Raw genomic sequence first — 18,271 nt, 5'->3', positions numbered from 1 at the left:
TTAACGCGGTTGTCGGGGGACATAACTTTTACCCGCGTTGTTGCATAACCGCGATGTTTCGATGTGACCAAGGTCAAAAGGCATAAAACACCGCCTGTGTTCTAATAGGTCGGCAAGCACGCACAGTATAGACGCCTTTGTGCGGACTTTGCATCCGCAGTTTCCACTAAACACGGGTGAAAAAATAAAAATAATAAATTTTAAAGATAAATATTAAATGTTGAATTGTTTTTATTTTTCCGCGTGCCGCGCACAGTTTGTCGCACGGCCTACGAGCGCGCCACACGCCGCCGTACACATGTGCGGCACACAAGCTGCTGCTGCCAGTCTCGTGGTGTTAGCCACAGTATCTGCTTCGTCAGTGTCCGTAAAAAAGTAAGTGCAGTGTGTGCGGTTACACACGATTCTGTGGTCAAAGTCTTCTAAAAAGAAAGGCCGTAGTGATACTTCAAACCGAATATGAATCGCAAAGTACCGAGTTTGATTGACAAAATAAAAATTCTAGATTTACTTGCAGATAGCTTGTCTTTTGTAGAAGCAGGCCGCAGATACAGGAAAAAAACCGATTCTAGCATTCGTACAATAAAAAATAAAGAATCGTCTATCGTGTCAAGTGGTTATACTTTATTATCCATGCTTACAGTAAATTATAAATGGTCACATGTGGGAAACAAAAATTGCGCCAATTTAATTTTAGCACAATCAGTGACACCGTATTAAAAACCGTGTTAAACTTTGTCTTTACTTATTTCACCAAACGCTGTGTCGAGTTGCTGAGTGTGTGTGGCTCAGATCGGCAAGTGTTATATTCCCCAGCCTCTGTTTAACGGTCGGGAGACTGCTACACATAAACATTTCCGGGACTTGTTTACTACCTCACGGCAAAAGTGGTACAGTATGGTTCACGTAAATGTTGGACCACTGGGAATTCCTGGGCAAAGATTAAAAATACGCTAGCCGATTTACTTTACTATTTAATGTTAAAACATTATACCAAAGTAAAAAGATGAACTTGTATAATACAATGAATTACCCAATAATATTACGTCTGTAGGTTTAAGTTGTAACAAAACATTTATATACAGATGTCCAGTAAAGTACCAATTAAGATTCTGGAGTGGAATTTTAAACACCGGACTACCTGATTTTGCCTTGTACGCAGCGACGTTGCTCAGTCAAGTGACTCATGCTCTGCCTGTGTGCTGCGTGAACACATTCCCTCCCCCACTCCCCCTGGTGTTTCTGCCCGCTCTAATCTCTACCTCTCTCCATGTTCTCGGCTAGCCTCTCCCTACCCAGCGCTTGCCGACAACCAAGCCTATCCAACATCAATCCCCAGCCAAGTCACGCCGGATGTCGCTGGACGGTGGGCTTTATCAGGTCCCCTGTCCAATGCTTCATTTGTGAGATAAAGCGACATTAAGAACTAGTGTTTCAGAAAATATCACTGGGCTGGATTGGACCATAATTTGAAAACCCTACAAGATAGAGGAATAATGTACGGAGATATCTTGTTTAGAATTTTACTGCGGACATTTTCTACGCCTAGGCTTTTTTCTGCCCGATGCTTAGTTTGTTAGTTACAACGCAAAATTATCCTAATCGGCTGTCAACCATTTATTCCATTATTATTATTCATTTCTGACTGGGGGACATGGTTTGACCCGCGATATACCCGATTCTGCGATCAATCGGGGCGCGATATACCGGGAGTTTACTGTATGTACAATATGTACATATACAAAACATAAAAGTTAGTTAAATATTTTCTGGGGTGAAATTAACACTATCATCTTGCTTTTTTTTAAAAAACGTGTCCAATTTCATCTGCTTTGGTTTCTGTACGGTACGGCCTGGTCTGCAGCCGGGCATCAACGGTAGGGCCTGGTCTGCGGCCGGGCATCAACAGTACGTCCCGGTGTTTGTTTATCTGCGTGCGCATCTCTTTCCCCTCGCATTCCAAACCACTCTTCCCCCCTCGAATTCCATACCTGACGTCGCGTCGTTTCCGAGATTTTTTTTAGCCTGTGGCGATTTCGTGCTAACTGAAATTTACAGACGTGCTATTCGAGACTAGGGCAGTAAAATTTACATCGTGCTAACTGAATTCGCATTAAGTGAAGACGTGCTATGCGAGGGATTGGTGTACATATTTGGTCACTATTACTCATTTTGTAATAATTGAAACACAAAACTCATCTGCCATGTGCAATCACAATGAAATAAATGTTGCTGCATAATCTGAGCATATGGCAAGATTTTGAGGCCAGTCCCAATCTGAACCCAACATTCACTATAAGCACCACCACTATATTAGCAAGTTCACTCAACACAAGGCAAACGCTTGCCCAGATGGGGCCTAACCTGCATATTTAATTCAAAACAGAAGGAAAAATAGCATTAAGTCCAAAAATGTTACGAGCATCCATAAAAAGAACTACCTATTATTTTTAACAGGTATACAGCACACAAAGCCAAGTCCATAAAGATATTGCCATACTACGAGAAAGAGACATTAAAGACAACTACCATTACACAAAATCAAAACATCAGCCACCGAAAAATTACTGGCCATTAGAAAAAAAATAAACTACTACCGTCCTTTCTCTTTCTCTCTTTCTAATCCTCTCAATGTTTTGTCAGTTTTTTCTACTCAAAACCCAAGTATATACATACACTAGAATCCCTCTCCTTACCCTCCTATTGCCCCTCAACCTCTGGAAAATTTGGAATGTTGGAGAAGTAACTGGATCCTAGCACATTCTTCACTATTATGTAGTAGGCTGATTTTATTATTTTTCTTTCTAAGCTCTTGACCTGTCCATTTGGTACTCCTGAGTTGTTGGTTACATTGAAAATAAGATAGTTCACTCAACCCTCTACTCAATCAAAATGGTTGCCGTGAATGTTGACCATTTTTTGCAGGACACAGCAGCACCCCTATCTATCTATGTTGATAATGTTTATATGTATTCATTTGCCCCACACTAATTCTCAGGTAAGGTTAATTACTTAAATATTATGTCCTCAACTTTTTTTTTGTATTGTAGCAACGTAAAAATTAAATATTTCACATCCTCCTCCCCAAAAACTTCACTGCAGGAGGCATCTTCTTCCTGATGAAGACAAGTTTTGGAATAGCCAATCTCAAGTCACTTCTTCACCTGTCACAGTCCCCTTTTATCCCTTTGTTTAAAATTCTTTTCTATTTCAGTCCTGCAGCTGATCTCGCTCAGCCTTGTCAGCCAACTAACTTAAATTATAAACGTAAGAGTTTTTGTCCTTGGCATACATCAAAAAACTATAGTCCAGCGATGTGTTGCGAGCTGGGACACCTTAAACTGATTCTGCTTCCGACTTTTCACCCACTTTATCACCACCATGATTTCTGAAATGTTGAATTGGCTTTTCCGAAAATAAAACATGATGTGCACACATTTTGTACCTAAAAACATTGCCATTAGCCTTGGCATTGGCTTTGGTTTAATAACTGCTGTCTTTGAGTGTAAAACACTGTGTCTAACCTATTCACATAATCTTCTCTCTGTGAACTGGTATACATTCAAGATTCCACAAACAATGCTTCAACCCATGCCATGCTATTTCAGTGTCAGCCTTGGTTCCAAAAATTGTGCAGCAATGAACCATTCTGTAACCAAACACTTTGTGAACGTACTGGTTGTGCCAGATGGCAAGTGGGATATCATCAGTTTCAGTTGCATAGTATCGCTGGAGGATTATAGCCTGAGAGATGTCTGCACCAGGTTGCACTACAGAGTTTCACCCACCCGCAATTCTGCTGCTGCCAGCTAATGTACCATGAGAACGCACACGGGCTCTCTCACCATATTCCTGCAGATTGTTGTCCGTCCTCCCAATTTTCCTCTCCGGCCGTTCCTCACTCCTTGCCCCCACCAGCGATGACCAGGAGCGGCATTCAGCGATGCTTATGCTAGCAATGTTCACTGGCAGTGCAATTACAATTGAAAACTATGTGGACAAATAACTATTAGGAGCATATACAGTTATAATAATGACAAAAATTAAAGTTTCATTAGAAAATTTTATTTTTTAATTAAAACTGTACAAATTCACATTCTTTAGAAATTTATACAGCATAATGGAATGAAACTGCATGTTAGTAAAAATTATTTTGACTATACTTAGGCCATGAAATTTATGCATAAGCAATATATAAAGAAACAAAATTTATTGAAACAATCTACATATTTTGCAACAGAAACTGGAGTAAAAATAACAATGGTGAAATACAATGGCCATAAACTATTGATACAGCTGCTGCACTACTAATTATTTAAGATGAAAAACATCACTATGTAAACTTAAGATCTAACCAAGAGCATAAAATCAACACACCACATAAAATATCTTTAACTTGTAAATTGTTTAGTTGTTTAAAACCCACAAAAATCACATGTAGATAACTTTGTTAACGTGGCAAGAACAATACAATATCTTCATGAGAACGCCAATTAATAATTCACAGCTATAAACTAAAACAGACAAAGTTGCAAAGAAACAAGACAAAAGCTGGAATGTTAAATAACCAATACTCTGTATTTGACTGTAATTATATGAGTATGGATGCATTGGTGGTGCTTGAAAGCATTTGTAACAGAAACAATCATAACACACATTTTAATGTGGGACATTTTTCTCACAGAATGAAGTTTGGCAAATCCTGAAAAATTATTATTTGCAATTAAGTAACCATCGGAACATGAATATCTGCAAATTAAGACAATCTTCAAGGCCTTTTAATACACATTTATACAGTATCTTTCTAAGTTAAATTATCATGTTTTTTCTAACAACAATTTGTCCTATTAAATTTATCAATATTTTTATTTTGATGTAATTGTTAACATTGTGAAACATCAAAAAACTCAAAACTTCAGTCAACCTGTAACTTAAATAACTGCACTGAGCTGTTGCAATGTTACCCTCATAGGAAACACCCAAATGGAGCTGGAAAGAGACAAACAAACAAAGTGCTCAAACATATTCTTAAAACTGTTGAATTTCCCACTGGAACACCAGGTTGAAACTAGATAGACTGACTTGGTCCTGCTGAAACAGATGGCCATACTTAACCTGGATAGCATTAGATGGTTTAAAAAATGAACTACTTTAAGTTAAGACAAAATTGGGAAAGTTATTGGTGAAATGATCTTACCAATCTCGCAACCACAATGACATACTCGTGAAGTTCAAATAGTCAAATGGCAAAAGTTGACACAAAACTGATTACTTAAGAAACCTGTTTTTGTACCAACTAGCTTCTCTTTGCAAAATACAGATGGATACCTTCTTAGAAATTACTGTTTAGAACTTGATATTTTGTACATATGTACACTTCAAATAAAACAATAAATACTACTAATAAACAGTTTTCAACTAAACATCCTTATCCTACACAAAACTTATTGTACTTACAAAAATGTAACACATATGGCTGCACTTTACAATTTACACTAGTGGAGCTAAAACAAAGTGACAAAAAAAAATTTATGCTGCAGACAACTTAAAGCTGGTCAAAACTCAATGCTGTCAATTATTATTGAAGTTCCGAACCTTCCAAAAACTTGGTTGCATTACTGAAGATCAAGCAAATAAAGCTTAGTAATAAGACAATTAGAGCTGTGCTGGATCATTAGCAGAATAGAAGCTCATTTTGCCTATATTTAGTAGTATCTGTACTTCTGCCAATAGAAAACCATACATTTTTTGCAATATATCCTAAATAAACAAAAATGGCTACTGCAAATAATAGTACACAACGGCTCACTTCACTTAGTTTTTAACAATATTTATGGGAACCTAAGTGCCATATTTATTTGTATGGATCCTATTACGTATTCAACTTTTAGCTGCTAAGCATCAAAGTGGTGGTGGTAGGCATTGCTGTGTGTCTGCGTACACAATACTAATCTCTTTTTTTTTTTTTTTTTTTTTCAAATTGTACCATTTTCACTCCCCACGGTTAAAACCAAACATCTCCACCCCCTTTTGACTTAACATGAAACATGTTCACCCTCCTCTATTATGAGAACATTTGACTTGGAAAAAGAGGATAAGAATGGTTTGTTTTACTGCATGATAATTACAGAGACCCGAAAAATTCTCTTTTGTGAATTTTCAATTTTTTTTAAATATGTTCATATATTGAAAAAAATATTGTCTAATAAATATGAATTCAAAGTGTTTGGCTTTTTAACCACTTACAAATTTCTTTAAAATGACAGTCTCAATAAATGTTAATATTTATTCAACAATATTCACCAAATTTCCTGCAAACAATTCACAAAACACCATGCACTAGTGCAGCAGGCCACTAAACCTCCAATATACATGACTATAAACAGCACATCACTATCTAGATTCAAGCAGCTTTTGATAATGAAGATTTATTAGTCATAGACAAGCTTTAATACGCCACCAAAAAAACTAAGCAGTGAGGAAAGAGCAAATACAAAAATAACAAGATGGGTTACAGATGTAGATGTTAGCTGCAAGGCACCAAGGTGAAACACCCAAACACAGGAAATATGAACAAAAATTGCTGCTTTAGCAATCCTGCCCTACTTGCTCATTCTCTCCTTCCTCAAACGGCTTCAGCCAGGCATGGAAATAGACTTTCGCTCAGGGGGGAAGAATATTTGCGAAAGTTTTCTACCTTCTAGGAAATACATTCTGATTTTGCAATTAGTATGTGTGAAACCAAAAATTGGGTCATTAGTTATTTACTACAAATTTAAAGTAAAAAAGTCTTCTTTTTTTTACTTAAAAAAAATAATAGATACCTAAAATATAACAATTACTCTTAAATTAAGGAAATTCCCTAAAATAGAGTCCCGACTCCTGCAGCTATAGCTCAATTATTTATAGCTGTATTTTAATGTTGAAAATAGGGTCAACGGTACTGGCGCTGAGACTGCATGCCATCGTAATTCTCAATGTCAATAATAATAAAAAATTTATTACAATATTAACAAAAACTTTAATCCAATTTTAATTTGAGACTTCAAAGAATACAATCCACAAAAAAATGTTTTAAAAAACATATTTCCATTGTTGAAGCCAGTTGATTAGGCAATTATTTAGGATTTAATTTTTTCTAGGTCATCTCTATTTACTTAAAGTAAGAAGACTAAAATTATATTGCTTCATGGAAGTCTTATTCTTAATACTTACATATTTATTCAGCTTATTTCCATCAAGTAGAGAGTTAAATTCTCTCTAAAATTAATATTTTTTTTACTCAGCAGCTATTATTGTTTAAAGAACATTAAAGCTTATCTAAATGAACTTGTTAACTACCTATTAACTACTGTAAAGGGAGTGCTTATGCTTTCAGTGGTTTAGGTGTTCACACTTACCATAACTGAAGCGATTCAACAAACACTTCACTAATATGTCTTTATAAAAAAAGATATGTACATAAAAATTTACACACTGACAAAGTTTTGCATTGCTCAGCAATACCATGATTTAAATCACTCGAATTTCCCATCCAACTAATTAAAACGCACAACTTTTTAAATTGAACAACAAGTATACTATGTGCCAAATACCTCCAAGCCTGACAAACGACACATTGGAGGGGAAATATGTCCGACCCAAGGAGCTGACAGTGTGCCAATCTCAGACTGCATGTCAGTCTCAGACTCTACAGAATAACAGGAAACATTGACTTTGCTGACTTAGAATTTTTACTCAGGCTCAGTGAGTTCTGCGATGCTATCCATTTCCTCTGCCGACGAGAGTGCACTATCTATAATGCTAGCACTGTCAATAAGCCTAAATGTACTATTACTTGTCTATCTCGAAGTCAAAATGCAAATCTGTTTAATTTATATTGCAAAGATATTAATTATTAAAACATTAAAAACAAAAACATTTCAGCCCAAATGCTTATAAACAAAGTACTGCAACTTAGCAACAAATAAACTTTTGTAACTTTTTTTTAAGCTAATAAAACCACCTACTACTAGTAATAAAAATGGCAATACCTACTTAAATTTTTTTTTTAATTGTCCAAAAGAAAAATAATCATTTTTTCAATATGACATAAATTCAAATTGGAATATTTGCATTCCGATTGATGTATATGACTTCTGGTCAAACAATTTTCTATTCAAGAACTTAAATGGGACTTTGGAATTTTCTTGCAACTTTGATTTTTTTCTGTAAACAGTGAGAAGTTTGGTTTAAGTTTTTTTAGCTGTTTCTGCATCTGGCTTTAGCACCTTAAAAACATGCACACACACATGTGTACATGCACAAATGGAGTGCTGGCTTGCAGGGAGTTAGGAGGGGACATGTTTACATGAATCAGCCTCTCTATTTTTCCAAAGTTTGTAGCCTTGTCCTAGACTTCAAGGACAGGGAAAGGACCGCCTCCTTTCGTGCAGGCAGGTGGCCTTCCTCTTTCCAAAATGCAGGGCCGGAACTAAGGGGGGGCATGAAGGGCATGTGCCCCGGGCGGCACATATTAGGGGGCGGCAAAATATGAAAAGTGGTTCACTAAAACAAAATGAAACTAGTCATTAAAAAAGTTTTGAAAGTGTACATATCGCAACCAATAAGTTAGCCAAGAAATTAAGAAATTCTATTTAACTTGATTATGCATAATTAGTAAATATATTCGTACTTCAAATGCGTTACTTCACTCTAAGAAACAAGTATTACCATAATTCGTGGTCTGGAGTGAGTAAAACCACTGCGATGAGAGCTGGCATCTCAAGGACCCGTTGCGCGAGTGATCACTTGGCTGAGCAAGATGTAGCCCTTTCTCTGATAAATACCCTCATTTTTCCAGCCCCTACTCAGTCGCTCCTGTGTTTTCGTACCATGTGCGTCTCTGCCTGAGGACGGGAGCAGATAGCATTTCCCGAAACGTCGCTTGTTTCTGTTTTAGAAAAACTACTATTGTGTTTGTTTCGTCTTTTCGTTTTGTAGTGTTATTGTCTCGTTTCAACTGTTGTGCTGAATTTTTTTGGGTTCAATATTTTTGTGCTGTCATCATTTGTGGGGTTTTTATCGTTCTATTCTGTTTTGGAAAACTATTGTGTTTGTTTCGTCTTTTCGTTTTGTCGTGTTTTTGTCTCGTTTCAACCATTGTGCTGAAATTTTTTGCGTTCAATATTTTTGTGTCGTCATCATTTGTGGGGTTTTTTCGTTCTCTTAGTACATTTTTCTTTGTTTTTCTTTGTTTGTTGACCATATTCCTGTTACGGAATATTTTGTGGTGTTTATATCCTGTTGACAACAGCAATTTTTTGCTTAATTTTTGCTTTTTGTCTTTTGGTTATTTTTACTTATTTATTTATTTTATTTTTTTAGTTTTCTTCTACAGAAAAAGTGCTTAGAAATGGCGTATGTCCAAAAAAACTGACATCAAGTAATATTGGAAGTCATTGACAGATTAATTATGAAACTGAGTAACTGGTTTAAGGCTTTGGCAAGTGGTGTTCAAATTCATAAAATGGAAGTAGAAGATTTAAAAGTCAAAGCAGCAGAATTAGGAAACACAGTGCCGATCTTAACAAAGAAGAATTTGTATTTGAAATTGAAAGTTTTAAGCACCATGCATTAACAGTAGACTATGAATTAAAATATGCTACAGCATCAACAATGTTGAGCCTTATCTACAAAAATAAACTGGAAGAGGCACATTCTAACATTAGTAGTGCTCTGAAAATGTTTCTCACCCTTCCAGTTACAATTGCGTCAGGTGAAAGAAGTTTTAGTAAACTTAAACTTATTAAAAGCTATTTGAGAAGCACGATGGGCCAGCAGAGATTAACAAATCTAAGTATTATATCTATTGAACACAAACGAGCTGCTTTGATAAATTTCGATGATATTATTAACACTTTTGCAGCTAATCATGCTCGAAAAATTAAATTTTGAATTGAATTTCTTTGTATGGTTATCAATACAATATTATACTTAATTCAGAATAACATGTACCTTATGTAATTTTAGTACTTAATAAACTTATTGGTAAGAAATTAATTTTCACTGTTGTGCAAACAATAAACAATAGTTTGATAACAGTCTATTTTATTATAATAAAAATGTAATTGTATTAGTTTTCCAATTAGTGTACTTGATAAATAAAAGTTCTCAATTATGTATAAGTGAATGGTATCATTTCAACCACCGCTTCTAACGAAAAAGGGTATTTTATAATGTTGGTAAGGAGGGGGCGGCAAATTAAGCTTTGCCCCCCCTAACGAATCTCCTAGTTCCGGCCCTGCCAAAATGCATGTGTTCTGCATTGCTACAAATAACAAGAAAGTAGCTGCTTCAACTGCCTTGTTGTTTTGGACTGAGCTATTTTTTTACATGATTTTAGTCAGTGCTTTATAGCTATATATGTTTACAGTATAAATATTAATTCTGTGCAATAATATGTGATGGAACACAAGGATCATTTATCATTATTATTATCAATATTATTAAATTAAGAAACTTGCTACTAAATACTTGTGCAGGAAACTTTCCAATACAGTTAGCAGTTTTTATAGCTTTAGAAAGCCACCTTTTGCCAGAAAAATTTTGGATGTACTTTTCATTGAAATGTTAGCAAAACTTGTAAGTCTGCAAAATGAATATCAGTATATTGGCAGAAAACTGTCCATCAGCACAGCTCTAAAGCCATAATTTGAACTTTAGTGGTAAATATACAAAATTATTCCTACTGGTGAAAATTTTCTGAAAACTGAATTTAAATTTTTAGGCGAATACCTGTAAAACTGTTTAGTACAAAACTATATTCTCTACGGATGTAAAAATCAGCATGCTTGCACATAACAAAAAGCTTACAAATTTCAGACATAAGCTAGTTACAGCCTTACAAGAATAAATTCCCCAAGAACTAATAATATTACATACAAAGAAAAGATAATATTAATAATGCAATAACTCTTTTTTTATTTTCAAAATAGCAGAAAATCATTATGTCCAAACAATTGAACATTAATTTTAAATATACTGACTTAAAAACAGTCTTATTAGTTACAGCTTAGAAATAAAACACAAGAAACCATCTTGGAAGATGAAAAATGGACGTATATACATTAATAATATCCGTTTTCCAAGAATTTCAACAACATAACCAACATCAACACACATACAAACTTGACTTGCACAAATATTACATTACTTATTGACAAATCTGACTGACAACATATTTAATAACAAAAGGACAATCTTAATAAAGCATCTGTTTAGTAGTAATAAAAAAAAATACTGCAGCTAATGATGCTGTGTACAAATATATGTTTTTGGCCATGAATTTAGATATTCACATAATGTTGTGCATTTACATGTTTGTGGCTTTAGTCAACTCTTCAGAGATCTTGGCGACTGCCTCAGAAGACTCAGTTACAGAGTTTTTCCACTGGGTTTCAGCCAAAAGTTTCATCACAACATTTATGTTACAACCAGGAAAGGCGTTGTCGTCAAGCAGAGAGACAGTCTCAAACATTCGAGCTGCGGTGAACGAACGGACTGCCACGGAATTGTGTTTCAGATACCTCACCAATATCTGAAATGCTTCAAGGCCAACTTTGCCAGTTACCTGTACAAAATTTCAGAAACATCATAACTATTGGAAGAAACAATTTAATTATGAAACTACAACATTAAGAAGGTAAAGTTACTGTGTATTGTCATGAGGAAAACAAATATGGCATTATGTTTAAATTTTGTAACCAAATACAAATTAAAAAAGTTTATAGAAAATTAAAAGTTATACAACTGTTTACTGTTATTTTAAACATCTGCTATAAATGTTAAATACAGTACAGTTCCCATATTTAAATTACTTTATCAATTTCATTTCTAATGATTAGTATTGCATAACACGTAAGGGTTGTGGCCATCAGTCTTCATATAAGCATATACAGTTGTGTCTTAGCAAAAGAAGTCTACAGTAACACACTTTACAACTCCTTCAATTTATGAAATTTCAATCATTTATTTCATTTATGAATTCTGCATGTGCACTGCATCTAAACTGACTTTAGAATTTACAAAACATGATTCTGCCTAAACTAAGGACACTTACCAAAAATAGTTCACTCAAAATTGAAACAATGGCCTTGGCTTTCGTAAATTCTTTGCAATTTCTCACTTTCTTTTTCACGACAAATAAAATTTCTGAAGCAAAATTCATTTGTGGGTCGAGCAAGACACTGTTCATTGCCCCAGAGACAAGAAGTGATTTAAAGAAATTCAGAGCTGGAGTCGTCAAGTGCTCGATACTGGTAGAAACTGCAAATACTTTCAACATAGCTTCAGCCACTCCAGCGGCCTTGTCCTCTGGGATCTCTTCCAATGTTTCAAAGAAGATCGCACTCACGTTTAAAGACTGCAACCAAATAATAAAGGTTTAACATGATACAGATCCAGTCAACAAGAAAACGGCATCATGCAGACCATTCCCTGAAAACACAGGTGATGAAACTATCAACAGTCTTGAGACACATTTTCTAATAGTAGTCTTATGTTTGTTAACCAAACTAGTACATGCAAAAATAATGAGCACTTTTACACCACAATTTATGTAACCAAAACCGATAGGAAATGCTAAGAAAAATGTAAGTCTTCATTTAAATAAATCACTTTAACACTCAGATATTATCTGGATGAACAAAAAATATGTGTAACAAAATAAAAATTAAATAACTAAGATATCTGCTTGAAATATTATATTTAGTAAACTAGCAAAAAAAACCACACAGACTAAAAACTGCACTTTATGAAAATCCCACTAATGTTCAATAAATCTTAAAAAAAATAATAATAATCATTTAAAGTGTATTATATTCATGTAAATGAATGTAAATCAAAAATTAAAATATCAAAGTATTTTTTCACAAAGTTTCTTCCAGGCTAGAAAGAATGATAATAAAAGTAGTATGCATAACACCCAAAAATATTTTCTGCCACACTCAAATATTGCACTTAATACATCAAACAAGTCATAAAATTGTAAATTTTTTTCCATGCTCTAGAATTAATATTACTTTAACAATTTTTGTATATACAATATCACCAAATAATCAGTTATATTAGGCTTACCTACAAGTCAGATGTCTGACTGTCCCAACAGAACTAATTAATGTAGATGAAAATTAAATTCATACAAGTTTAGAATGCCCTATTCAAACTACAGCAGGTAATGAACTCACAATTTTCAAATAAGGAAAATTGTGAGTAAAGTCCTACTTTGCAGCATGTGAATCATACAAAAGTTTAATAAGAGCATAATCTGAACCAAATACTGAGGTAAACCACGAATCATAGTTGTCAATGTAATAAGTATAGTGTTTGTCATTTATACAGAAAATGTATATTTCAGCTGTATTATTTTCTTTAGAAGCCATGCATGAGTCATAAAATGTTTGGCATAGACAACATAACAATATAAACAACATAAACAATAACATTCTGAACACTAGATGATTAGATTAGATGGGGGTACCAAGAACAACTTCAAAATGCTAATTAGTAGATGAAACACACAAATGAAAAACTGAAATTTGTCATTCATTGACATGAAGAATACATGGCAAAAAATACACACAGTTGATTAACCTGCAGGATGAAGCTGCAAGAACATTATTCCTTGCAATAATATTATTTTTTATATTCCAATTTCACTTTCTACAATAATAATGCAATGTTGCCTTGAAAATTTGTTTGCAATGTTTCACATTGTGACTTCAAAGTACCAAAACTATGACTCAATAGAAAAACAAAAATGTGAAAACCTTCATTCATGATGGTAAAATGACACTGTCAAAGATGATGTAGCAGGCTGCACCGCATATAAAAACAGATAATTAGTCCTGTTATTATATATTCTGAGACAATAGTAAGGGGAATCAGGTCTGACCAGCTACAGGAGCAGGAGGGAAAAGTACTGAAAGCTGTGTGGGCAAATGTACGACAGTAGAGCTGCAAACTGAAAATAAGATCAAATCCTTGGAAGTTGCTAGACATGATACTAACACCTCCATGTCAAATATATGACTTTCTTTGCAGGAGTTGAACAAACATTTTACCTCACTTGCTACTAAAGTAGGCTAAGTATAAAAAGTAAAATTTAAAAAACACAAACTAGAAGCTAAGCAAGATACTATTCACTTGCTGCTGTTACTGCATTAAGTCAAAATCTCAGTGCACAGCTAAAATACTCATAAATTTAATCCAATTAATTTTGCCTTGCATAATACTATTTTCACATATTTCAGACATCCATTTAAACCAGATGTTTGCAAAGTTGCTAGAAAAATGGAATTGTTAAACCTAGGAGTATTAATGATTACTGTCCTACCAGTATAATACCAGCCATATCCAAAGCTGGAGAATTTATCACCCACAGAAATTAACAAAATATCTCGCAGATAAAAACTTGTTTGCTTGAAATCTTTCAGTCTGGGTTTATGGCATGCACTTAGGACAAGTTACTTTGTTCACACTATTCAACTTAAGTAGATACAGCTTCCATTTCTGTTGACCATAACCAAAACTATTTCCCAATACAATTTTTCCAAAGGCACATACAAGTGGTTTGAATCCAACCTATCAGGTATGAGTGTATCCATCTGGTTTCCTATAAGGAGTCTGATCTGCCATTGCTATTTTCACTCTTCATCAACAACCTAACCTTCATTTTGTTGGTTTTTGCTTCCATTTTCAGACAACAAAATAGCATTAAAACAGCTTTTTCACTCATAAAATTCTAATGTAATTTTTTTAGGCTACACATGTTTGGATTACCATTTCCTTTTCTTCTTCTTCTTTTTTACCAACTATAGCTTAATTTACAGTAAAAACACTACAGTTAAGCATAAATGGTAAATGAAACATGTTTTCAAAGAAATGTAGAAAATGTCTTAAAAATGAAAATCTTTGAAGGCATCAAAAGACACAATTCATTGAATAACAAAATGATCAAGGTGACAATTTACAGGTTTTATCTCATTCCAGAATTGAATATAATAAAAAAATAATAATTTATTTTATTTCAAGCATAATTTGTTCATATTAATGCTCTAAAAGGATTTTTCTTTTCAGGAGTTTGTGTCGTCTTTTTTTCAAATTATAGATACTTAAAAAATAATAGGCCTGACATTATAAACAAACATTAAATATATCACAAATATATACCAGACTTGTTCAACCTAACTATTATTTAAACACCTATAGTTTTAATGAAGAATTATGCTGTGGACATACTCAATTGTATGGGTAAATTACACATAGAGGTAGATTTTATTTTTTTAATATTTAGTAAAAAGAAACAATCTCTGGAAATATTTTGTTGGTCTTATTATTTCATGTTACTCATTGCTGAAAATAAAATGCATCTTTACAAATGTAGAACAGCTTTTAAAAATCTCTGTATTTCGTAACTACATTTTAAACTGCATCAAATATGCATGCCTCTTAAGCTGTGTTGTGCCAAGAACACACATCCAGTAGTTCTTAACAAAATAATGAAATCTTCTGTAGTTCCATTTTAGTCATAACTATGTTTACCTACGGTAAAAGTAATATTTTGTTGAGACACCAGTAGTTTGGCCAACATGCTTAACCCTTTCCTGCCTAGAAATGTAAAAAAATTGAATTTTGTAATTTTTATTTCATTTTTATATTTAAGTAGGCATAAAAGGAGACAATATTTTTTTCCAATTTTTTTAATTTATTTTTAATATATTTTTTAATGATGGGACTTTTAAGTCCTGACAGGCATTTATCATATGTCCAGCTCAACGAACAAAAAAGGGCGCTCCAGACTGGTGCAGCGCTGCCGTATTAGTGCTGCAACCTCTCGGCTGTCAATCGAACTTCTTCGACAACTGGCAGAGCGGAGCTATACAGGGACCCAGAGGTCCCGACAGGCAGCATGTGGTTTCAAACATGCACACACTATTTCTATGGGGCTTCAAACATTGTGGGACTCAAAAGTCCCGCCAGGCAGGGAAGGGTTAAATAATTTTCATATTTTTGTTAATGGTAGTTATATTAGAGGTTGTTTATCTTTAACACTACATTATTGGAGGCTAACTGTGGAAAAGACATGGAAGGTAAACTGAATTTTGATGTTTATCATGCTTTCAGAGTATAAACAAATAATTATGTTCCCAATCTTACTTCAAAGCATGACTTTCAAGTTACACCTTTCTTTTTGTGCCAGGTAACAATTTAAAATAAAATCACAACACTAATATTAATGTTAACAATGAATCTGTAAATAAAAACTACCTCTCTAAAGCTTGTATATGCTAACAACGTATCAGTTATCAGGCACAATGGACTACTTTGATGCCAAAGCAGCAAGTATTGCGAATTCCACATTGCATAGGATTTGCCTTGGAAACTACACTTGCTGGTACTGATGATATAATATGATTATTGCGGCACATGATTGTTCTGCAAGGTCAGATATATTCACCTGATTTAATAATAATCAGGTGAATATATTTTATTTATGCTGCGACACTTGTTAATGATAAAAAATGTGGCGGCAGTTCAGAACAAACAAATGCTATATTACAAACAATACACAATGTTTATCTGTGAGTACAAAGGCCAATTGCAATGATATCGCCTGCAGGTCTCCAGTATTGTTAACTGTACCACTTCAAAGAGACAGTACAAGGTTAAGTTAAAACAAACTACTACAACTATAGAATAATATTATTCACTACACACTAAATAAAAAATAAACTTACCGAACTTTCTGAAACTCCACCTATGGTCATCATAAAACCCACAAGAATATGGTGCGAATATTGTGGTTCCATTAGTAGTAATACTTTGATGAAACATGGGTATGATTCAATTTTATCTCTCCACCAAAGCCTATTGGTGCACAAATCACGTCGGAAAATCTTCTTTAAAGCACCAATTTCTGGTATATAGGGAACTTCAGGCTCCCTTAATTTACAAAGGAGAAGAAAAAGAATAGTTAAATGCACTACTACAAAAAAGTAGCTTATTAAAAAAATTAACTACAAAGTTTAACATAGCCAAGAAAGTTCCTACCTATCAATACATAGTGACAAATGAACCACAAATGCCAATCTTGAGAGATAAAAAATTACCCTATTCCTTGCTTAACTCAGATACAGATATAAAAGTACAATAATGTTATGCATTATTAATACCAAATTGATTAAAAAAATTATGATGCCTATGCAAATACTAGTTTTTTGATGCAAAGTAAATAACAAATTGAATGTTCAAAATATTCGCGAAGTTAAAACAAATTGTGAACATTGTTCTCAGTGAAGCTGTATTGCAACTATTTTATAAAATACAGGATTGAAATAAAAATAATAATAATTGTTTACGTTTGTAATGTTTCACCTGATTAGGTGATTAATCAATTGGCCCTATATATAACTTCAAACAATTAAAATTAAAAAATAATAATGCATAATAATACTGAGCTTTCATAAAAGCAAATTCAAGAAAAACATAAAGAAAACAAAAAAATAATAATAATAAATACTTTTATGAGCGAATCGTAAGCTTCCAATGTTTTAAAGCTTTGCAAAAAATGTAAAGTTTTGCATCACAACCGAAGCTTTAAATAAAACGAATAGCAAGTTTCCTGGCAACGTCCAATCAAATATTAAAAAGAGCTTCAACTGAAGCTTCCCACAGGCCTAAATAAACATACCCTTTGCATTGTTACTAAGAGATGTAATGCCCAATAAAACATATCAAGTTAGTATTGTTTTAAGAATGAGCATTACCAAGGAGCACTTGTACACAATCTAAGAAAAATGTTTTCCCCCATATGTAGTAAAACCTTATTCAACAAAACTGGAGGACTAGATTTTGTGTGTTTGTTATAAAGGAGTTGTACAAAACAAGGGTAGTAATTTTACGGTATTTAGATTTTCTACCTTTCCTGAACATATTGCATGAAATTTTGAGTGTTGACTGTCACAAAAATTTGCATTGAATTATTATATCACTTAAGTTCTGAAATAAAAGAATTTATAGCGGTATTCTATCCATATTAGATATGCCAAACTCTCAACTACTATTGACTTGTGTCATTCAATATATAACATACTGCGAAAAATAATTTTAAAAAAATAATAGTCAATCTGATGATTTTTGTATTTTTCTTGTTTATCTTCCTATTAATTTACTAGCAATCTTCGTATTTGTGGCATAGTTTTACAGTGTTCTACTTCTGCTATGAATTTTT

General features: G+C 33.7%; 1 protein-coding gene across 1 annotated transcript in view; it reads right to left on the bottom strand.

The window, feature by feature from the left end:
• Window positions 1-4,043: 4,043 nt before the first annotated feature.
• The window catches only part of LOC134529564 (tubulin-specific chaperone D), an 83,988-nt gene continuing 69,760 nt past the window's right edge, over window positions 4,044-18,271 (bottom strand). Inside the window, exons 15-17 of the mRNA XM_063363785.1 lie at window positions 16,779-16,983; window positions 12,101-12,403; window positions 4,044-11,611 (exon numbers count right to left, since the gene is read on the bottom strand). Of these exons, the coding sequence (XP_063219855.1) occupies window positions 11,354-11,611; window positions 12,101-12,403; window positions 16,779-16,983 (766 nt within the window). The 3' untranslated portion in view covers window positions 4,044-11,353. The remainder of the gene's footprint in view (window positions 11,612-12,100; window positions 12,404-16,778; window positions 16,984-18,271) is intronic.

Source organism: Bacillus rossius, chromosome 2 (assembly GCF_032445375.1).
Source record: "Bacillus rossius redtenbacheri isolate Brsri chromosome 2, Brsri_v3, whole genome shotgun sequence".
Taxonomy (NCBI): domain Eukaryota; kingdom Metazoa; phylum Arthropoda; class Insecta; order Phasmatodea; family Bacillidae; genus Bacillus; species Bacillus rossius.
The sequence above is the reverse complement of the archived record's forward strand: the minus strand, read 5'-3'. Positions and strand labels throughout refer to the sequence as shown.